The sequence below is a fragment of the Elephas maximus genome, chromosome 1, assembly GCF_024166365.1.
Source record: "Elephas maximus indicus isolate mEleMax1 chromosome 1, mEleMax1 primary haplotype, whole genome shotgun sequence".
In the NCBI taxonomy this organism is placed as follows: domain Eukaryota; kingdom Metazoa; phylum Chordata; class Mammalia; order Proboscidea; family Elephantidae; genus Elephas; species Elephas maximus.
In genome coordinates, this window is record NC_064819.1 from 87,586,162 (window position 1) to 87,610,638 (window position 24,477).

General features: G+C 37.2%; 2 protein-coding genes across 2 annotated transcripts; both read right to left on the reverse strand.

Moving 5' to 3' along the window:
• Positions 1-390: 390 nt before the first annotated feature.
• Positions 391-1,332, reverse strand: LOC126064016 (olfactory receptor 2W1-like). The gene has a single exon (XM_049862613.1). It carries the CDS (start codon positions 1,330-1,332, stop codon positions 391-393), a length of 942 nt encoding a protein of 313 aa, XP_049718570.1.
• Positions 1,333-17,894: 16,562 nt separating this feature from the next.
• LOC126064072 (olfactory receptor 2W1-like) lies at positions 17,895-18,842 on the reverse strand. The gene has a single exon (XM_049862734.1). It carries the CDS (start codon positions 18,840-18,842, stop codon positions 17,895-17,897), a length of 948 nt encoding a protein of 315 aa, XP_049718691.1.
• Between the last annotated feature and the right edge of the window lie 5,635 nt (positions 18,843-24,477).

Below are 24,477 nucleotides of genomic sequence, written 5' to 3' on the forward strand. Positions count from 1 at the left end.
TTTTTTTTTTTTTATAAGATTCAATAGTTGACGATGAGGGATATAGAGAATAAAATATTATAAGCAAAATGTTTAGGTATTTTTCTCTCTCTCTCAGGTGATGCCTACAAAATAACTACTCCATTTTTATAACTAAAGGTTGTTGTTGGGTACCGGTGGTTCTGACTCATAGACTACATGTGACAAAGTAGAACTGCCTCATAGGGTTTTCTAAGCTGTAATCGTTATGGAAGAAGATCACTAGGTCGTTTTCCTTATAGACACTGGGTGGGTTCAAACCATCAACCTTTCATTTGACAGTTGAACTCTTAACCACTGTGCCACCAGGGCTCCTAATCTAAAACTTAGACAGAACCAATTTATGTACTGGAAATTTTGGATAGAAAGATGTTAGTGTCCTCTTGTTTCTACAGAAACTTTTCCAATGAGCCTCTTCATGGCTTCCTTGAACTCCTTATTCCTTAGTGTGTAGATCAGTGGGTTTAAACTGGGAGTAACAATGGAATAAAAGATACTGAGAAGTTTACCCTCATACTGAGATGGACTGTTTCCTGGTTGTATGTACATGTAGATAACAGTCCCATAGAAGATGGATACCACAAAGAGATGGGAAGAGCACGTCCCAAAAGCTTTTTGCCTTCCTGTGCCAGATTTAATTTTGAGTACAGCTATAGCAATGAAGCCATATGAAACTAGAATGAGAAGAAGTGGTGCAAGGAAAACAAAAAAACTCAATGCAAATAAAGTTTCCTCCATGGCTATGGTGCCTACACATGCAATCTTGACCATAGCAGAGATCTCACAAAAATAGTGATCCAGGTGGTGGTTTCCACATCGAGGAAGGCTCATGGCATAGGGGGAAAGAATCATGCAATTAGTGATCCCAATTCCCCAAGTTATGGCCACCAGGCCTTGACAGAGCTGGGGGTTCATTATGGTCATATAGTGTAGAGGTTTGTAGACAGCATTGAACCGGTCATAAGACATCACAGCTAGAAGCATACATTCAACTGTGAATAGTGCCACACTAGCGAAAAGTTGAAAGGCACAGCCACCAAAGGTTATTTTCTTGTCTTTACCCCAGATGTTGACCAACATCTGTGGGACTATATTTGTGGTGTAAGAGAGATCCAAGATGGCCAAATTTCTAAGGAAAAAGTACATGGGGGTTTGGAGACGTTCATCCAATAATGGCAGGAAGATGATGGCTGTATTTCCCATCAAGGCAATGGTGTAGAAGAAAAAGACAACCCCAGAGATGATCATCTCCAGCTGAGGCTGTCCAGAGAATCCAAGGAGTATAAATCCACCAAAGTAACTTTCATTGATCATTTTTTCCTGTTTCTTAGTATCAGCTGTCAAAATAGAGCATGTTGGAAGATATAATGAATATATTTATAAACTATAGTGTACTTTCCTAGGAAAAAGTACATAACAAAATCTCATTATCATTCTATTATTTTATCTTGTTATTCAGCTAGGTCTAAAATTTATTCCCAAGGCATTTTCCTATTAGGTCCATACTCTTAATCACTTTCAGGTTTAGAAATATGCTTTTGTCTGCTTCTATGCCAAGGTAAAAATCTGCAAAATTTTCATAGGAAAATCTTGAGGAAAATGCCTGGGTGAAACTGGATGAACTTCTCTTTTATTGATAAGGATTCTGAGAAAGGGGGCGGGAAACTATAACAAATTATTACATCTTCATCAAAGGGTTCATAGAAAATACAGATTCTATGACTCTTGTTATGCCCTTTTTCTAATACTTAAGCTGCGTAAGTTCAATCCTTCTGTCCACATTCACTCTGTTATTTAAATGTTCTTCCTTATATTTTCACTTTCAAACTCTTCCCTTTCATCTCAAAACTTGTATTTCTAGATATTATCTGCTTTTCCAATCCCCAGAATCAGCAACCTAACTCTCTCATTGCAAATGCTGTCTTTCCATCGGCACTTTTTTTTTTTCTAAGTGTACTTTAGATGAAGATTTACAGAACAAACTAGTTTGTCATCAAACAGTACACACATTGTTCTATGACATTGGTTAACAACTCCACATGTCAACACTCTCCCTTCTCAACCCTGGGTTCCCTATTGCCAGCTTTCCTCTTCCCGCCTGTCTTCCAGTCCCTGTCCCAGGGCTGATGCGCCTCTTCAGTCTTGTTTTGTTCCATGGGTCTGTTCAATCTTTGGCTGAAGGGTGAACCTCAGTAGTGACCTTATTACTGAGCTGCAAGGGTCTTCGGGTGCCATACTCTCAGCGTTTCTCCAGTCTCTGTCAGGCCAGCAAGTCTGTCCTTTTTTCTGAGTTAGAATTTTGTTCTACATTTTTATCCAGCTCTGTCAGGAGCCCTCTATTGTGATCCCTGTCGGAGCAGTCAGTGGTGATAGCTGGGAACCATCTAGTTGTACTGGACTCAGTCTGGTGGAGGCTGTGACAGATGTGGCCCATTAGTCCTTTGGACTAATCTTTCCCTTGTATCTTTAGTTTTCTTCATTCTTCCTCGCTCCCGAAGGGGTGAGACCAGTGGAGTATCCTAGATGGCCGCTCACAGGCGTTTAAGACCCCAGATGGTACTCATCAAAGTAGAATGTAGAACATTTTCTCTATAAACTATGATATGCCAATTGAGCTGGATTTTCCCTGAGATCATGCTCCCCACAGCCCTCAGCCCAGCAATTTGTTTCCTTAGGGAGTTTGGATGTGTCTGTGGAGCTACCATAACCTTGCCTTGCACAGGTTGTTCTGGCTTCCCCAGTATTGTGTACTGTCTTACCCTTCACCAAAGTTACCACTTATCTATTGCCTACTAAGTGTTTTTCCATCCTCACCCCTCTCCTCCATCATAACCATCAAAGATTGTTTCTTTTTGTATGTAAACCTTTTAATGAGTTTTTATAGTAGTGGTCTCGTACAATATTTGTCCTTTTGTGATTGACTTACTTCACTCAGCATAATGCCCTCCAGATTCACCCATGTTAGGAGATGTTTCCCGGATTCATCTTTGTTCTTTATCATCGCATAATACTCCATTGTGTGTATGTACCACAGTTTGTTTATCCATTCATCTGTTGATGGGCATCTAGGTTGTTTCCATCTTTCTGCTATTGTGAACAATGCTGCAGTGAACATGGGTGTGCATATATTTATTCATGTGATGACTCTTAATTCTCTAGGATATATTCCTAGGAGTGAGATTGCTGGACCATATGGTATTTCTATTTCTGGCTTTCTAAGAAAGTGCCGTATAGTTTTCCAAAATGGTTGTATCATTTTGCATTCCCACTAGCAGTGCATAAGAGTTCTGATCTCCCTGCAGCCTCTCCAACATTTGTTATTTCCTGTTTTATTGATTCGTGCCAGTAATGCCAGGATGAGATGGTATGTCACTGTGGCTTTGATTTGCATGTCTCTAATTTTCCATGTGCACTTTTGATTTCAATTTGTTCATCTTCTATGGGGAGTCCCTGGCTGGTGCAAAAAGTTAATGGGCTTGGCTGCCAAGCACAGTTGGTTTGAACCCATTCAAAGGTGCCTGGGAAGAAAGGCCTGGACATCTCCTTCTGAAAAATCATCCATTGAAAAGTCTTTGGAGCACAGTTCTACTCTGATTAACATAGGATCACTATGAGTTGAATTCAAGTTGATGTCTACTTTCCCCCGCCCATCTCCTATGGAGTAGTTCTTTTTAACAGTGTATCCATTTCTTATAGTCAGTCTCCAATAATCTAATCATTATTTTCCCTTTCCCGCAGTCTACACAAACACAGACACACAGAGACACTAGTTTTAGAAACCTTGCATTGAAAATGTCAAACCTTTTCAGAAGGGGAAGTGTATTATTTTTATGTTTATAACCCTGATGATTTTCCTCAGGATTAGTACACAAAAACTATCTTATAAACATGTAATATTAGTTAAAGGAAACTTTGATAACAGCATTTCTTTCCCTTTATATCTAAAGTAAGTAGTATTTCTTTTCAAAAATCAGTTCCCAATACTCAACTGTAAATGGTCTCTGAAGCACATAAATGTGTTCCTGGTTTCCAAACCAGTGTCTCTTCTAAATTACTCTTCTGTTTGACTTCTCTGCAGCAGACTGATTCTTTCAGTATTGAAGCAACCCTCTGCCTTCATACGTACTTCTTTTTAGTGAGCTTATCACTAGTATTTTCCCCACTGCACTTTCCATTCCTTTCCTTCTTCTACCCTATGTCCATCTCTGAAGTTCTCTAATTAGATATAATGTCCTTCCTTTCTAACTCATTTCCTCTACCACTGTGGCTTCACTTACTAATTTTACATGTAACTAACCATTATATTTCTTCTGACCCACTCTTCTTTTGTAGCTATAGATTTACAATCTTAGCTAATTGCTGGGCATTTCCACTAGATTTTCCAGCTGTAATTTCCCACATTACATATATACAAAATTGAGTTAATTATATTTTATATCTTAAAACATGTTTCTCATAACCCTTTCACACACTTATAAACTTTTTATTCATATCCACCCTATAGATGCTTTAAAAAAACACCCCCTAGGCTCATAATAAATGTTCGTTAAAATGAATTTATGAATTTGTTTGGCAGAAACTAAAAACACAAATAAATAATCATTTTCATTTTAGATCTACACTTCATTAGAAATCAAGCTGGGATGATTTCCATTTTCCCAAACTTTGAAAGAAGGAAAATTGGTATAAAATCTAAAAAGTTTTGTGCAAAAAAAATAAAAAGGGTGAAAGTTTACAGAGCAAATTAGTTTCTCATTAAAAAATTTGTACACAAATTGTTCTGTGACATTGGTTGCAATCCCTGCAATGTATCAACATGTTCCCCTTTCTGTTTCCATCTGGGGGTCTCCATCCAATGTTCCAGTTTTCTTGTCCTTTCCTGCTTTCTCATCTTTGCTTTTGGGCAGGTGTTGCCCATTTCTTCTCATTTACTTAATTGATCTAAGAAGTATGTTCCTCATGTGTGTTATTATTTGTTTTATAGGCCTGTCTAATCTTTGGCTCAAAGGTGTACCTCGGGAGTGATTTAAGTTCTGAATTGGAAGGGTGTCTGGGGGCAACAGTGTTCGGGGTTCCTCCTGTCTGCCAGACCAATAAATCTGGTCTTTTTTCTGAATTTGAATTTTGTTCTACAATTTTCCCCGCTCTGTTTGGGACCCTCTATTGTGATTCCTCTCAGAGTAGCTGGTGCTGGTAGCCAGGCACTATCTAGTTCTGGGCTCAGGCTGGTGGAGGCTGTGATTCATGTGGTACGTTAGTCCCTGGGCCTAATTTTTTTCTTGTATCTTTGGTGTTCTTCTTCCTACTTTCCTCAGGACCGGATGGGACCAAGAGATGTTATCCTAAATGGCCTCTCACTGGCTTTTAAGACCCCAGATGCTCTCACTAAAGTAGGATGTAGAATATTTTCTTTATGAACTATGGCATGACAATTGATAGCCCCAAATTTTATACAATTTTCTGTTTGAATTTGAGAATCCTATAAAATACTTTCAAGACAACATAATTTCTTCCCCCACTTACCCTGTTAAGCTTAGTGGGCTCTTCTGTGCAGATGATTTAGTCAAGAATTATTCTGGAGAAAAAAACAAGTCTAACTTTTCTAAAGTAAGAAATGTTTCCTCTTCTTTGTACCTAACCAAGACTGAGAATGCAGTTCTCCATTACTTATGCCATTTCTCCCTCTTGTCACTGGGATCCTACATGATCGTGTCAGTAGGTAGACCCTGCCTCTCATCTCTCCCCGTCATGGATCCACCTAAAAAGAATCCTCCTATTTATATGATTCTGTAGGGAAAAATCTTCAATATGAAAGATAAGTAAGTAAGTTTCACTAAACAACAATGATGAAATATGCTGAGTCTGGGAACACCTTTGGGACAGTCGGTAATATCATTACAATTAATGTGAATTGTAAAATTACAGGGATAGAAAAAATTCTAAAAATCTCCCAGAGGAAATGTTATGAATTGCCATAGATAACTGACCTCTCAATTTGTGTGAAAATTAAAATAATCATGATTGTTATTGTGTACCATGAACACACACAGTTACCATTGAGTCAATTCTGACTCATAGCAACCCCATGTGTGCCAGAATAGAACTACTTCATAGGGTTTTCAAAGGCTGATTTTCTGGAAGGAGATCTCCAGGCCTTTCTTCTGAAGTGTCCCTCTTGTCATTGGGACCCTACATGATTGTGGCAGCCAACCTGAAAGTCAGCAGCCAAGTGGGTTAAGTGTTTGTACCACCTAGAAACTCTGATTTTTATTATAAATTATGTTAATATGAGTTAAACAATTACAATAGTGTTTTACAAGTCACAACACATTTTTATATTTTCTTTCACCAATAAAATACTTTTATGAGGTAGGTATCTTTATTCTCTTTCATATGGAAGAGCACTGTATGTCTAGAAGCTATAGATTATCACAACGTCATGCAGGTAATGGACAATACAGGTGAGGCATGCAAACCTACATATAATAATGATTCCAAGTTTTATTTTTTCTAGTGCATGTACTTATTTATAATCTAAGCTTTCAAATACATTTTAATAACGATGAAATTCTTGGTTTCTGCAAAGAAGGCACCTTTAGCAGTAGGTGCACCCCATAGTGGTGTACCAGAGACATTATTACAGAGAGGAAAGGTGGGGGTGTTGTGGTATAATTGATAAACTTATGGCAAAAAAAAGTATTATGTAAAAATTTGCCCCTTACTTTCATATAGATCATGTCAAAAAATACATCAGACCCTTTTGAGAACACACTGCTCATACATGTTTTTGTTAGCTGTTATTGAGTTGGGCCTGGACTCATGGCAACCGCATGCACAATGGAAGGAAATGCTGCCCGGTCCAGACAGTTGTGATCCACAGGGCTTTCACTGGCTGATTTTTGAAAGTAGCTCCCCAGCCTTTCTTCTTAGTATGTCTTAGCCTGGAATCTTCTTGGAAACCTGTTCAGCATCATAGCAACACAGAAGGCTCCTGACAGATGCGGGTGACTGCATATAAGATTCATTGGCTGGGAGTCGAACCTGGGTCTCTCACATGGAAGAGGAGAAGTCTACCACTAAACTACAAGTGTCCCTTTTCAATCAAATATACCTTTGTAATTGCCATTTTGTAAATACATGTTCCTCCCCACAAAATTTTGGCACTTTGCATTGTGGAATAGCTTTAGTAATGCGATCAGAGAATGCAAGCGTTGACAATGATTCTAAGATTATTTAAAATGAGATGTTAAAATTCTAGTTAATGTGAAGAATCATTACTTTCCCGTGTGTTTTGAGAAATCACCTCAAAACAACAAGGAAAACAAACGAGCATAAAATGCAAACTTCATTAAAGAAGGCGGCCTCTGAAACAGAGATTCCCAAATAGAAAATAGAAAAATGTTTTGAAAGAAGTGAAGGTGAAGCAGTGTGGGCTGATACAGAAAGAAAATGCTCACTGCTGCAAATAGTTTCAAGATCTTTTCTCTTTGAATGCAGCCTGGGAATAAACCAACTGGCCCTCATTAAAGCAGAAGGAACAGGGGATGAAGAATATCAATGGAAGAGCACTTAGACCTGATTTGACTTCTAGGATAAGCTAACGAGAAACCACAGAGGTAAGGTATATTTGAAAGATATGTTAGATCAGTGAAAAGAAGCATTACTAGACCTAGAATTGACCTAGAAAATCTCAGTTAACTGTATATAAAAAAGCTAAAAGAGCTCACTTGGACACATATGCCTGGGTAAGAAGGAGCATTCTTATGGCTTAAAACATGGACTTGGCTCTTCCCCAACACAAATATTCCCAAATTAGTTGTCCCAGGAAAGAAATATCAACTTATATAAATATGAGTAATGAAAAAGAAATGAGTTCCAGGTAATAATAATAATCATAATAAGAGGCATGAAAGGGTCAGATAAGAAATACATAGCAGACAAACGCTCACTTCATCTTATACTGTTTTGCAGGTGATGAGGATTGAGAACTACATCTAATTAAAAAAGAAAAACATTAAGGAAATAACTAACTCTATGAGGCCAAAAAACAGAACATGAAGACAAGAACTCATAGAAGATATGGAGACAGAATGAGATGAACCATAATGTACTATAGTTCAGGAGAAGAAACAGAAGAAAAAGAAAGAAATAAAACCAAATTTAAGAGTGGAAAAAAAACACACACAGCTGAAAAAACTTTAAGGTAGAATGAAGACAAGATTAAAAGATTGAATAAAATGAAAATGAAATGAACTAAAGTATGAGAAAAGTGAGAAAATTAGAGTTATTAAAGTTTATCAAGTAGATTAAATATATGTGTACTTGGAGTTTATGTGCAAATATAATTAAGACGAAAGAAGACATCGGTCTACAAACTGAAAAAAGATCATTTTGAAATTACTTGATTTCAATGATCTATTTGTCAACCAGGTGAACTTACCAGTCATCTGGGGGAGGAATACTATGATATGTACTAAGGAAAACGACAGGACAAAGTTGTGTTTACTTCAGAAAAGCAAGGTTAACATTTGAAATTCAGGCAATATTAGTCACCACATTGAAGCAATAAAATTCAATAAAATCAGGAAAAAATAGTCACCTGATCACCTCTGTAGAGGAAGGAAAAGTGTTTGATAAAATTCAGTTCCTGTTTATGAAAGTGAATGTTCAGCACTTGAAATAGGGGGAAAATGTCCTTAACGCAAACCTATAACAAATCATTAAACTCAAAGGTGAAATCCTGAAAGTTTTCCTCCTCAGTCTGTGAGAGAGAAAAAGACGACCACTGTCACCACTTCTAATCAGTATTGTACTGGAGATCTTGATTAATGCAATAAGGAAATAAATAAATAAACCTAAAAAGAAAAGCATTAGAAAGGAAAAAATAAATTGTCGTTATATGTAGAAGACGTGATAGAATACATACATTGTTGTTGTCATTAGGTGCCTTTGATTCGGTTCTCACTCATAGTAGTGACCCTGTGTACAACAGAACAAAACACTGCCTGGTCCTGAACCACCCTCACAATTGTTGCTATGTTTGAGCCCACTGTTGCAGCCACTGAGTCAATTCATCTTATCAAGGGTTTTCATCTTTTTCGCTGACCCTCTCTTTTGCCAGGCAGGATGTCTTTCTCCAGGGACAGGTCCTTCCTGATAACTTGCCCAAAGTACTGAGATGAAGTCTCACCATCCTTGCTTCTAAAGAGCATTCTGGCTGTATTTCTTCCAAGACAGATGTTTGTTCTTCTGGGAGTCCATGGTATATTCAATATTCTTCCACAATTTGAAGCCTCCATAATTTGAAGCCATCAATTCTTCTTTTGTCTTCTCTATTCATTGTCCAGCTTTTACATGTTTTTGAGGTGATTGAAAATACCATGACTTGGGTCAGACACACCTTAGTCCTTAAAATGACATCTTTATTTTTGAACACTTTAAAGAGGTTTTTTGAAGCAGATTTGCCAAATGCAACATGTCATTTTATTTCTTGGCTGCTGCTTCCGTGGGTGTTGATTGTGGATGCAAGTAAAATGAAGTCCTTGACAACTTCAACATTTTCTTTGTTTATCATGCTGTTGCTTATTGGTCGAGTTGTGAGAATTTTTGTTTTGTGTTGAGGTGTAATCCTTACTGAAGGCTGTAGTCTTTGATCTTCATCCGTAAGTGCCTCAAGTCCTCTTTACTCTCAGCAAGTCATCAGCATATTGCAGGTTGTTAATAAGCCTCCCTCCAATCCTGATGCCACATTCTCCTTCGTATAGTCCAGGTTCTTGTATTATTTTCTCAGCGTAAATACTGATTAAATGTATTCTTTTAGATTATGTATGTAAATATGGTTAATTCTTTTAGATTCTGGTGAAAGAGGGAACTTTACTAATTTTATGAGTCCAGCATAGCCTAGATACAGATACCCAGAAAGGACATTAGAAGAGTGGAAAAATGAATCTAATTCACATCAGAATCAAAGCAAAGGAGAAAAAACTCGTATGGTCTCCTCAATACATGGAGTTCGATAAAAGTTAATATTTATTCATGCTAAAACATTCCATCAGTCTAAGAATGTAAGGAATCTAAGGAATATACATCTGACAAAAAATGGTGTTAGGATTGAATTGTGTCCCCCCAAAATATGTATTGTAAATCCTAACCCCTATAGCCATGAATGTAATCTCACCCGGGAATAGAATTTTCTTTATCATGTTAAAGAGGTCATATCAGTGTGGAGTATGTTTTAAACCCAACACTTTTTAGTTACAAAAGGAGCAGACTAGGTACAGAAGCAAGGAAGCACAAATGGGGAAAGATTGATGCCACATGGAGATCATCAAAGAACAAAAGAAGAGAAGCTGAAAGACAAAAGGATTTTCCCCCAGACGGACAGAGAGAGCCTTCCCCTAGCGCCAGCACTCTGAAACCAGACTTCTAGCCACCTAAACTGTGAGAAAATAAATTTCTGTTTGTTAAAGCCACCCACTTGTGGTATTTCTGTTATAGCAGCACTAGATGACTAGGACACGTGCAAACATGACACCTATCACATTCATTATATAGCAATAGTGAAGTAAAACCTCTGTTTGATTAGGAATAAGAAGATAAGGATGCTCACAGTTACTACTTGTCATCATTACTGGTCTAGTTAGTGCAGCAAGTTAAGAGAAACAAAAGTTATATAAATTGGAAAGAAAAAATAAAACTTATTTTTCACAGATGACATTGTTGCATACGTAAAACAAAACAAAATAAACACACACACACACACAAAACATTGCCATCGAGTCAATTACTACTTACAACAATCCTATAGAACAGAGTAGAACTACTCCATAGAGTTTTGAAGGCTGCAAATCTTTATGGAAGCAGACTGCCATATCTTTCTCCTGCAGAGCTGCTGGTGGGTTCTAACTGCTGACCTTCCAGTTAACACCCAAGTGCTTTAATCACTGTGCCACCAGGCAGACAACCTAAAATAATCTATAAATAAATTGTTAGAATTAATAAGTATGTTTGCCAAAATCTGAATACAGGGTCAATACATGAAATTAATTTTATAATTATTTTATATTCTACCAAAAGTCAAAATTGAAATTGAAAAATTTAAGGATACAATTTGTGATAGAATAAAAATAGATCAAATACCAGGAGGAAATTTCACAAAAATAGATTTGAGACATCTAAATACAAAACTATAACATTGTTAAGATAAATTTAGAGGGCTTAAGTGAAGGGAAGAGTCCCTGAATAATGCAAACAGTCATGGCCTCACCTGCTAACTGAAAGGTTGGGTGTTGGTGTCTACCTAGAGGCACCTTGGAAGAATGATCTGGTGATCAACTTCTGAAATATCAGCTTGTGGAAACCCTATAGGGCACGGTTTTACCCTGACACACATGAGGACACCATGAGTCAGAGTTGACTCAATGGCAACTTTTTTTTTTTTTTTTTTTTGGTGAATCCAGAGCATATAAATCCTTCATAATATTAAAAAGAAAATAGGAAAAATTGGCAAAAACTTGAACAGGTATATCTCAATGAAGAAGCACAAATGGCCAAAATATTTTAAAAACGATGCTAATTTTTATCAATAATCACAAAAATTAGAATCATCATGCACTTCAACTAGATTGGCTAATATTTTTAAATATCTGACAGAATGAAATATTGATGAAGATGTGGAGCAACAGAAACTCAGTGATGGCAAGCATGTAATCTCGTACAACTACTTCAGAAAATTTTGACAGTATTTTAAAAAGCTGAGTACAGGTATACTGAGGATAGAGATTATCTCTGTTTGTCTACCTACCTACCTACCTATCCATACTTCCATCCATACTTCCGTCCATCCGTCCTTCCATCCGTCCGTCTGTCCATCCGTCCAACCAACCATCTATCCATCCATCTCTTTCTATCATCTATATCTTGAGAGAAATACATGCAAAATGAGCCAAAATATGCACATAAAGATGTCCAAAACAGTATTTTCTTAAGTGCCAAAAACTAAAAAAAAAAAAAAAAACTAATGTTCCTGAACAGTAGAATAGATTATGTTTGGAATACTGCAGCAATAGAAATGAGTGAAGTTGCAGAAATACTCAATACATGGATAAATCTTAAAAAAGTGTGATGTTATTTGAAAGAAGCCAGACAAAACAGAAACCACTTATATAAAATTTCAAAAACATTAGAGTTATGCTATATTATTTAGAGATCACATCTGTAAAGCAATAAAAGAAAATGAAATCTAAATATGTAAGTACAATGTTTACTGTTGAGTGGAGAGGATGGAGCACTTTGGGATTCTCAGCAAATTTTTCTAAGACTTGAACCAGGTGGGTGTTAACCAAAAAAATAAAAAAAAGAAACCCATTTCTGTCAAGTCGATTTCGACTCAAAGGTGAAAGTTACATCAGCGTATTTAACTGTAAATTGTCAAGCTGTACACTCACGTTCTTTGAATCTGAAAAAAATCTATTTTATATATTATTTATATATATCTTCCTCTCTTCTGTTTTCTTTGCTCTATTTCTTAAACACTTGTTCTTTGCATGTGGAATTCCAGAAACGTGGAGTTCTTAACAGTTCTAAAATACTAACTACATACTCAGAATGCTGAATGTCTCTCTACTGTAGACATCTCAGAACAACTGAGAGTATTGCCATCATCTGGGAAGCTGGGATGAATTGAAAAGCCACTACAGACCTTAAATAATTATAAGCATCTCAGAATTCATGATGCTTCAAAGGGCTATTGAAAAATTTTTACTTTAACTTCTCCAGTGGGAATACCTAGACTTCAGAATTCTCTTAAATTCATGTTTTTCACATTTGAGAACTACAAGAACAAAATATGATATTCCTAATTTTTTGCTTTATTTAAGCTTCCAGGTTTCATGAGAGAGAGGGTATGAGAAATAGAATGATCCATTCTAGCATTTTTTAAACTTCTTTATTGTGAATAAAAATTTATGACAGTGTAATTACCATGATATAGAGTAAGAGATGGAGAAAGAAAAAAAATAATATTGGCTACTACACCAGAAACATAAAGGACTTGTTTCTTAATTTCCTTTTAAAGGTTGCTTATCATTGATGTATAGAAACCTAACTGGTATTTGTGTGTTGACCTTGTATCCTGGTACTTTGCTAAATTCATTTATTAGCTCCAGTAGCTTTCTCATGGATTCTTTAGGAGTCTTTTTTTTTTTTTTATAGGATCGTATCATCTGTGGAAAGGAATAGTTTTACTTCTTCCTTCCTTCCTTCCTTTTTATTTCTTTTTCTTGCTTATTTTCTCTGGCTAAAACTTCCAGCACAATATTTAATAGAAGTGGTGACAGTAGGCATCCTTGTCTTATTCCTGACCCTAAGCAGGTATCATCGATTGAATTGTGTCCCCTCAAAATGTGTGTCAACTTGGTTAGGCTATGATTCCCAGTATTGCGTGGTTCTCCTTCATTTTGTGATTGATATAATTTTCCTATATGCTTTAAATCCTAATTTCTGCCTTTGTTTAGTGAGGCAAGATTGATCATGTTGAAGAGGACTAGGGTGGGGTGTAACCTTCTTGCTCAGGTCATACCTCTGATGCAATGTAAAGGGAGTTTCCCTGGGGCATGGCCAGCACTACCTTTTATAGTACAAGACATAAAAGGAAAGAGAGATGTGAGCAGAGAATGGGGGAACTCACATCACCAAGAAAGGAGACCCAGGAGCAGAGCTTGTCCTTTGGACCTGGGGTTCCTGTGCAGAGAAACTCCTAGTCAGGAGGAGATTGATTAGAAGGATCTTCCGCCAGAGCTCACAGTGAGAGAAAGCCTTCCCCTGGAGCCGAGGGCCTGAATTTGGACTTCTAGCCCACTAGACTGTGAGAAAATAAATTTCTCTTTGTTAAAGCCATCCACTTGTGGTATTTATTAATAGCAGCACAAGATGACTAAGACAGAATTTGGTATTGAGAGAGTGGGGTGCTGCTCTTAACAGATACCTGAAATGTGGAAGCAGTTTTGAAGCTGTGAATGGATGGAGAACTCAGAAGGAAGGGAGGAGAACAGTTAACACCAGAGGTGACAAGATGGTGAGAAGCAGCAGCAAAGAATAGGCAGCAGCAGAACCAGGAGAGCAGTGTGAGATGGCACTGGAGCCAACCCATTGAGCGTGAGAGCCGAGTGCGTTTGCACAGGAGGCTTCCTGGCAGAGTGGGGTGCCTCCAGGCACTTATTGGTGAAGTTACAGAGCTTTGAAACACTTGCCCCAGCAGGACAGGTGAGGTCCAAGGGCTGAGAGGCCAAAAAACCTGGAAGCAGAAGCTGAAGAGACAAGGAACACAGGAAGCTGAGCTGTCTCAGTATCAAAGGGTATGGCCTTAACCTCTGGAGTTTCAAAGGGTGGAGCCATGGCCTCTGGTGTTTCCAGGAATGGAGTTGCCACTCCGATGGACTAGGATAATGTTGGGCCTAAAGCCAAGAGAGCAGAGTTGCCGTCCCAGTGGGCCTGGAATGAGGTGCTGAAGCCCAGGGTCAAGGGATCTCCATTCAAAATCTAGAGATCAATACCTAGAGTCTGAAGGGCAGAACCATTGTGTAAATTGTTTCAGAGAACAAGGACTATATTCAAAGCCTTGAGGGCTAATGTAATGTGTTCTGCTAACTTGCTTGGTGCCTGTTATGTCTTCTTTCCCTCCAGTTTCTCCCATTAGTAATGGAAACATCTAGCGTGTGCCTGTTCTGCCACCGTACTTCGAAAGCAGATAACCTGTATTCTATATTACACAAATGAAGAGGAATTTTTTGAATTTTGGACTTGGAGTTGATTTAAGACTTTTGCTATGATAAGATGAGGTGAGTATGTTTTATATATAACAAGGACATAAATTCTGGGTGGAGTGTCATGGATTGAATTGTGTTCCCCAAAATATGTGTCAATTTTGTTAGGCCATGATTTCCAGTATTGTGTGGTTGTCCTCCATTTTGTGATTGGTATAATTTTACTGTATTTTGCAAATCCTAATCTCTGCCTGTGATTAATGAGGCAAGATTGGATCATGTTGGAGAAGGTTAGGGTGGGATGTAATACCCTTGCCCAGGTCACACCCCTGATTCAAGGTAAAGGGAGTTTCTCTGGGGTGTCGGCTGCACCACCTTTTATCTTACAAGAGATAAAAGGAAAGAGAGATGTAAGCAGAGAGTGGGGACCTCACAACACCAAGAAAGCAGTGCTGGGAGCATACTGCATCCTTTGGACCCAGGGTTCCTGCACAGAGAAGCTCCAAGTCCAGGGGAAGATTGGTGAGAAGGACCTTCCCCCAGAGCAGAAAGAAAGAGAAAGGCTTCCCTGGAGCTGATGCCCTGAAATTAGACTTCTAGCCTACTAGACTGTAAGAAAATAGATTTTTTTTATGCTAAAGCCATCCACTTGTGGTTATTTCTGTTATAGCAGAACTAGATGAGTAGGGCAGGGAAAGCACTTGGTCTTTTGCCATTGAATTTGATGTTATCTGTGGGTTTTTTATAAATACCCTTTTTCAGATTGAGGAATGCACCTTCTATTCCTCCTGTGTTGAACAATTTTATCATGAAAATGTGCTGGATTTTGTTAAAAGCTTTGTCTACATCAATTAAGAAGATCATGTGCTTCTTTTCCTTTGTTCTATTAATGTGATGTAGTATGTTAGGTGATTTTCTAGTGCTGAACCATCCTTGCATTCCTGGGATAAATCGCCCTTGACCATAGTGTACAATCCTTTTTTTTTTTTTTTTTTCCCAAAATTTATTTTGTTGTTGTTGTTGAGAATATACACAGCAGGGCATGCATCAATTCAACAATTTCTATATGTACAATTCAATGACATCGATTTCATTCTTCAAGTTGTGCAATCATTCTCACTCTGCTTTTCCTCCCCATTAACATAAACTCACTGCCCCCTATGTTTCCCATCTAAACTTTTGAGTTGCTGATGTCAATTTGATCCCATATAAAACCCATATAGATAGTTCTTAAAAGAGCACAATGCTTAAGTCAGACATTCCTTAACAGTGAAGCAAAATTATTGTTTGGTTTTTAGAAGTCTTTATGGGTATTTTTGGTTTAAGGTTTATCTCACAGCAATAGTTTTAGGGGTTCATCCAGCATCCATGGCTCCAAAAAGGCTGGATTCCATGAGAATTTGAATTTCTATCCTGTAATTTTCACCATTTTGATCAGGATTCTTCTATAGAATCTTTGATCAAAATGTTCAGTAACAGTTGCAGGGTACCATCCAGTTCTGGTCTCCTGGCAGAGGAGGCAATTGTTCATGGAGGCAATTAGCCACACATTCCATTCCTTCCTCCTGTTCCTGACTCTCCTTCTGCTGTTGCTCCAGGGAAACAGAGACCTGTTGTTGTAACTTGGATGGCCACTTGCAAACTTTTAAGACCCCAGGCACTATGCAAAGAACTAGGAGACAGAACCAAAGCTTTAAACATATTAGGCCAGTTACCTGGGATGTCCCATGAAACCATGACCAAAAACCTCCAAACCGAGAAACTAAAACCCTTGAGGTGTTTGCTTGTGCATAAGCAGCTTCAGAAGCTGCACCTTTTTTGTTGTTATTGTAAATACATCTATACAATTTTTATACGCTTTTGACTTAGTTTGCTAGTATTTTGTTGAGGATTCTTGTATCTATGTTCATAAGTGATATCAGTCTGTAGTTTTCTTTTTTTTTTGTGGTATCTTTTCCTGGCTTTGGTATCAGAGTAATGCTAGCCTCACAGAGTGAGTTAGGAAGTGTTTCTACCTGTTCTATGTTTTGGAAAAGTATAAGAAGGATTGGAACCACATCTTCTATAAATGTCTGGTAGAATTCCCTATCCGGTCCTGGACTTTTCTTTGTTGGGAGGTTTTTGATTACTGATTCCATTTCTTCACTTGTTCTAGTTCTGCCGAAATCTTCTATTTTCATTTTAAGTCAATGTAGGAAGCTTATGTATTTCTAGAATTGCTCCATTTAATCTAGAAAATTTAGTTTGTTAGCATGCAATTGTCCATGGTATTCTCTTATCCTCTTAATTTCTGTAAGGCCAGTTGTAATGTTCCCACTTTCTTTTCTGATGTTATATATTTGTATCTTCTCTCTTTTTTTCTTTGTCAGCATAACTAAAAGGTTTGTCGAAATTATTAATCTTTTAAAAAACCAGCTTCTGATTTCACTGATTCTCTCAATTGTCTTTAAATTCCCGATTTCATTTACCTTTGCTTTGATCTTTGTTTTCTCCTTTCTTCTGTTGCTGCTGTGAAAAAGAGTTTGGTGTTTCCTCAAAAAGTTAAACATCAGATTACCGTATGATCCAGCAATTCCACTCCTAGGTATAAACCCAAAAGAATTGAAAGCAGAAATGCACAGAGATACTTATACGCCAATGTTCATTGTAGCACTATTCACAAAGTCTTTACCAGTGACATTGAGCACCATCTGTGGCTCTATATTTGTGGTATACGTATTCCTGAAAATGGGAGAGGTAAAGCTGTTATACCTTAAAACAGTGTGCTATAAGAACAGATTTTCGCCTCACTGAATGTATGACAATGATATTTAGTTAGCATAATGAAAGGAGAGTATTAGAATTAAATTGATCAACTTCAATATAACTGGGGTAACAGCCAATGCATCAATGAAAGTTATTTTTAATGTTGGCACCACAGTTAGCAATTTAATTTTAAATATGGGTTTTTGTACACATGTTGGCATGTATTAATTATCCAATAAATACACTGAATTTTACTGTATTTTTTTCTAAGTATTTTCCCTCGCTTATGTGAAGATTACAAAATAAGTGGTTTACATTTAAAGGTTGGAAAGGGCCAATTTTCACATTGGGAATTGCTGGAAAAAATAGTTAGTGTCCTGCTGTGTCCATGAAATGTTTTTCTTTTCCAATCAGCCTTTTCATGGCCCCCTTGAACTCTTTATTCCTTAGTGTGTAGATCAATGGGTTCAAGCTGGGGGTAACAATGGAATAAAAGATACTGAGAAGTTTACCCTCATCCTGATTTGGACTGTTTCCTGGTTGTATGTACATGTAGATTAGAGTCCCATAGAAGATGAATACCACAATGAGATGGGAAGAACAAGTTCCCAATGCTTTTTGTCTCCCTGTTGCAGATTTGATCTTGAGTACGGTTACAGCAATGAAGCCATATGAGACCAGAATGAGAAGAAAAGGAACAAGAACCATAAGAAGGCATACAACAAATGTGGTTACCTCTATGGCTGTGGTGTCCACACATGCATTCTTCACCATGGCAGATATTTCACAAAAAAAGTGGTCTAGGTTGTGGTGTCCACATCGAGGAAGACTCATGGCATAGGGGGAAAGGATCATGCAACTAATAACACTAACTAACCAGGCCATGGCCACTAAGCCATGGCAGAGCTGTGAGTTCATTATGGTCATGTAGTGCAGAGGCTTGCAGACAGCGTTGAACCTGTCATAAGACATTACAGCTAGAAGGATACATTCAACGATGCAGAGTGTGACATCATTGAAAAGTTGAAAGGCACAACCACCAAAGGTTATTCTCTTGTCTTTACCCCAGATATTGACCAACATCTGTGGGACTATATTTGTGCTGTAACAGAGATCCAAGATGGCCAAATTTCTAAGGAAGAAATACATGGGAGTTTGGAGATGGTCATCCAGGAAAGACAGCAGGATGATAGCCATATTTCCCATCAAGGCAATGGTGTAGAAGAAAAAGACAACCCCAGAGATGATCTTCTCCAGTCGAGGGTGTCTTGTGAATCCAAGAAGTATAAATCCATTGAAGTAGCTCTCATTGATCATTCTTTTTCTTTTTTTTAAATAGCCATTCTGAAGATGGAATAATCAACATGTTGGAAGGCACAGTGAGTATATTTACGAGCTTCATTGCCAGATGAAAGTCAAGTATTGCATTCAAGGTGTAGATATTTTTTTTTTACTACCAAACATATATAAACATTTTTTTCATCATCTAGATAATGTTAAAAACTTTAAACTGTGGTAGTAAAAGTTACAGATTATAGGATAGTTTTTTGAATATCAAATGAAAAGTCCAAAGTATGTTATAATGAATAGAATGGTTGCTAAAATCTGGAAATCTGTATCAATCACTGTAGTATGTAAAAGGAAACTCTGTTAAATTTAATATCATTAAATGTCTTCTAATGTCTGGCTCTTTCCTGGAAGAATTTCCTCCAATAACATAGCAGCTATGCATGCTTAAGGATGCAGAATTCAAATCAATAACTTCTCATTTGATCTTTTTTATTATAATTATTTTATGTATCATTCTACTAAGGAGCAAAGCCCCATTAATATTGAATAAAGCAAAGGGAATAACTTCCAATACTGTCTGATCCTAAAAGTTTTCTGGAGTTATTTTGAAATATACAGATGCCTGTGACCTCTCTTGAAAAGCTCTATTTCATTGACTGATTTATTGATTATTTGATTGGGTGGAAGATTGGCATGAGTAATCATTTTTATTATATATTTTTTAAATGCAACAGAAAGGACTGTAGTTTTGACCTGCACCTTTCACTGCACTGTGGTATAAACTTGCCATACCAAAAACCAAACCCGTTGCCTCTTGCCATGAAGTCAACTGACTCATAGCGACCCTTTAGGATGGAGTAGAACTGCCCAATAATGTTTCCAAGCTGTAATTTTTACGGGAGCAGGTTGCCACATCTTTTTCCTGATGTGGGTTCCATTGCCTTTCGGTTAGCAGCCCAGCACTTAACCACTGCACAACCAGGACTGTTTCATTTGCCAAAGAATTTTAAAAATATGTATTTGCACCTTGGAGACAGGATATTCTAGAATGAGGGAAAACATAGTAGTATCACTTAAATCAACATCATTCTGTACTTTGTCACTTTATTCAAGCTAGGACCAAAACTTATACCCATGTTTTTTTTTTTTTTCCTCCAGGGCTGTTTTCTTCCCCAATGTGCACAGATAACTGTCCAACCTCTTTCAGAAATGCATTTCTCATCTAGTTATCTACTTATGACAATGAGTTCAAAAGTCTTAAGTACAATTGTGAGTAAAGAAACTGGATGAAATGTGATGTTCTTTCCTTCTTAATATTAGTGGCCAGGATGTTGTGGAGGGTTGTTCTTTGTGATAAAGAATGTTTAGCAGCATCCAGGGTCTCTACCAATAGCCAGTATCTAGTACTAGGTGCCCATAACTCCCTTTCCCAGTTGTGACAACCAAAAATCTTTGTGAAAATTGCCAGATATTCCCTGTGGAACAAAATTGCCCTGAGAACCACTGCCTTAATCTATAAAGAATTTAGGCCTCACTCCAGCTTTGTTCTTACAGTTTCTTATCTGAAATTCTCAAATTATCCCCTTTTTACCTCAGTCTTCTCTACGTCACCCCCATCTTTTACTCTTTCTTTTCAGATCCAGAAATGCATCCTTTTATTAAAAATATTATTTTGTCATGGACTGAATTACGTCTCCCAAAAAGCGTGCATATCATTTTGGCTGGGCCATGATTCTCAGTATTCTGTGGTTGTCCTCTATTTTGTGATTGCAATTTTATGTTAAAGAGGATTAGGGTGGGATTTTAACACCCTTAACAGATGATACCCAGATCCAATGTAAAGGGAGTTTCCCTGGAGTGTGGCCTGCACAGCTCCAGAGATAAAAGGAAAGAGAAGCTAGCAGAGAGGAGGGATGTCGTGCCACCAGGAGCATGACACATCCTTTGAACCTGGGGTCCCTGCACCTGAAAAGCTCCTCGATCAGGGGAAGACTAATGAGAAGGACCTTCCTCCAGAGCTGACAAGAGAGAGAAAGCCTTCCCCTGGAACTGATGCCCTGAATTTGAACTTGTAGCCTACTAGACTTTGAAAACATTAATTTCTCTTTGTTAAAGCCATCCACTTGTGGTATTTCTGTTCTAGCAGCACTAGATGACTGAGACATTATCTGTTTTCCTCTATACTGTTCATTCTATCATTTACAGTCTCTTAAGGTCCTGTTCTCCATAAATTTATCCCTTTCTTAATTTTAAACTGAAATTCTACTACTCATTTACATCTTTCCCTCGGTCTATAAAACTACTTAATTCTAATAATGTTTCAGTAAAAATGTTAAGCCTCTTCAAGAAATGTTGTTTTCCTACTTGTATCCCTAGTGACTAATCCCAGACTTAGGCATAGAGAAGGTTGCCAGTAAATATTTTTCATTTTAAAAGTGAATTTGCTATCCTCACCTGTCCCCTTTATTAAACTCTGAAAGAGAAGTTTCTCCCTAAAACACAACTTAGATCACATTTTCAAAAATACAGTATGACTTCTCTCACATACATTATTTAAAAAATATTACCTCAAAGACAAAGGTGGCAACAGCTTCTTAAACCAATAATCTCTTCTCAGTTGTCTTAACTACTTGAGCTTATATGTGCCATACGGCAACACTGACCAATATCTTATTTTTGAAATAATTTTCTTCTCTTTCAAAGCAGCGTCATGAACCTCCATTAGAACTTCTTTTGAGTTCACTTTTCTTCTTCACTTTCCTTTACTCTGCCATTCATTTCTTTACCATTCATTTCACCCCCTCCCCCCACCCATCTCCAAATTTCTCTAATCAGATATCTGCTTTACTCTTTGTTTCATTGATTACCTTCATTTTGTGGCTTGAGTTACTAGCTTTGGACAGATAGCTGCCATCTATCTTTACTAATTTCACTTTCCTACTCTATTACCAGATGCACGATTTTACCAGCATACTAAACATCAACACATAGGTTTAAGTCCTAGTTTCACATAAGCACGTAGGTTTACAACTCATTTCACACGTTATAGTTCAGCATTGAATCCATGAGTTTTATTCCTCCAACAAATCTACTGTTTCTTTCACTGTGATAGACATTTATTTTGTTAGATGTACCCTAAAGTACCTGTTGTTCTTAGTTGCCGTTGAGTCAGTTCCAATTTAGGACAACTCAATGTGTTGCAGAGTAGAACTGCTTCATAGAGTTTTCTTCGTTATAATCTTAACAGAAGATCTCCAGGCCTTTTCTTCCCCAGTATTACTGGGTGAATTCAAATTGCCAACCTTTAGGTTAGCTGTCAAGTACAGACTGTTTGCACCACCCAGGGACCTTCTCAAGATTCTGGTAGGCTCTTAATAAACATTTCTTAAAACAGATCATGGGGGTAAATAATTAATCATGAACACATGTGTAAAGAGGCATGGTCATTTGAATTTTTAGCATCTTTAAAGCAAAAGATGTTAACATACTGATTAGCTGATGTCCTATATACCATTGTAGCAAGAAAAATTGGTATGAAAGCTAGAAAGCTTTATGCAAATCACTGCATAAACAAGCCTCTAACAAATATTATCAAAGACAACCTAATTTCTCCCCACTTACCCTAATTCAGCTGAGTAAATTTTCAGTGCTGATAATTCAGCCAAGAACAATCCTGAAGATGAAAGGATATTTATTTTCTAAAATAAGACATGGTTATTCTTCATTATGTCTGAACCACTCAGCAATATCCCTAGACTACTCCCACTTCTGCCTACTTGTCACAGTGAACCTTCCTGCCTGTCCAAAGAGGCTCTTCTGCTTCTCATCTCTCCCAGTTCAGAGGCCCAAATAATCATGCTCTTGTCTCCCTCCTTGAAGAATTCAAGGAGACGCATCTGTGATGTGAATCATAACTAATTAGTTTTCCCTTAAGAGCAATGATAAAATACTTGGGGACTCTGAGTATCTCAAAACCAATTAACACATCTTGATGATTACCCAGAAATACAGAAACAAGCAAAGCAAAACAAAAAATTCTCCTCGAAAGTAAGCTATCAGTTTCCACAGTTAGCTGCTTCATTTAACTTTGAATAGCCATTACTGTTACCCTTATTATAAATGATGCTAATATGAATGAAAATAATTATGATGATTTTAATTATTTTGTGTTTTATTAGCCATAACACTTTTTTTTTTTGTACATAATGTCTCATTGATTCTTAAATATTTTTGGTAGATGGTATTATTCCTTTTTTATTTGGATGAAAACTGAGTGTCATAGGAATTATGGGCCAAGCTCACTGCGAACAAGTAATAAACAGTACAGATGAAACACATGAGTCTTTATCTTCTAACTCCATTCCTTGTTTTTTAATTGAACCTATCATCTTATTAATGATCTGAAGTCTTGAAAGACATTTTATTGACAAAGTTATTTAGAATTTCTGCATAGAGCAGCATATTTGGCAGTGAATGCTCCTAGCAGCAATCTCCCAAATAGATCAGAGGAGAAAAAAATGCCATGGATAAAAAAAAGTAACACGGAAATACCAGTGGTAATTTGATAGATTTAGAAACAGAGTATAGAATTTAGAAATGTCGCCTCTTCTATTCATAAAATCCTATACAAAATAATCCAATAAAACTACACTGCCATTTAATAGACACGATTTTTCTAAAAAATGTCCACTAGTTTCTTTTGCTGGAGAGGTTACTCTATAGGGACATTAGAACCTCAGGTCTGAAGTGATCTGAAAGAACAATCATCAATGAGATATAAAAATTCCAGTGTTCTTATGGTTGAATAAAAGAGCTTCTTTTCCCATTCTTCTCTCAGAAATAAATGCAAAAATTGATGAGAACAAAAAGCAAAATAATCTAAGATACATTTGAAAACCAGAATTGTCAAAAATTGATTCCTGAAAGTAGTGAAGATCAAAGAGGGGAGCTTAAGATGCGTATGTCTATCACTACTGAACTCAAAAATAACAGAAAAAGACCTCTTTGGCGTATAAAGTCAACTGGCTCTTATTACAGCAACAGGAATAGGGAATGAAGGCTGCCAATGTAAATTTTCTTGGATCTCTGTATGGTGTCTAGGAAAGCAGAGCTAGGAATTATGGCAGTCTTTTTTTTTTTTTTTTTGCTGCTGAAAGAGTGGACAGGAGACTTTGCCTTACAGGTGACTTACAGCAGAAAAGCTCAGTTGGTTGGGCTGAAGTAAAGGCCAAAATAACCCCCATACACATTTAACCTGGGTCATAAGCAATATTTTTGCTGACCTAGAACAAGGACTTGCCTCCTCTCCAATATGGGTCTTCTATAAATAGTTGATCTAGAAAAAAAAAAAAAATGAAATTCATTGACAACAAATAATGAAAACTGAACCAGACTTTTTAAAAAATTTTTGTTGTTGTTTTTAACACTGTTGTGGTTGCTGTTAGGTGCCATTGAGTCAGTTACAAATTATTGCAACTCTATTTTATGCAGAATAGAAGGAAACACTTCTTGGTCCTGTGCCATCCTTATATTGGTTTGCTTGAGTTCACTGTTGTAGCCACTGTGTCAATCCATCTTTTTTTTTTTTTTTACATAATTTTTGTTGTGCTTTAAGTGAAAGTTTACAAATCAAGTCAGCCTGTCACATATAAACTTATATACA

Coding starts and splice junctions, on each gene's coding strand:
- LOC126064016 (XM_049862613.1), bottom strand. CDS start 1,332: ATGATCAATGAAAGTTACTTTGGTGGATTTATACTCCTTGGATTCTCT.
- LOC126064072 (XM_049862734.1), bottom strand. CDS start 18,842: ATGATCAATGAGAGCTACTTCAATGGATTTATACTTCTTGGATTCACA.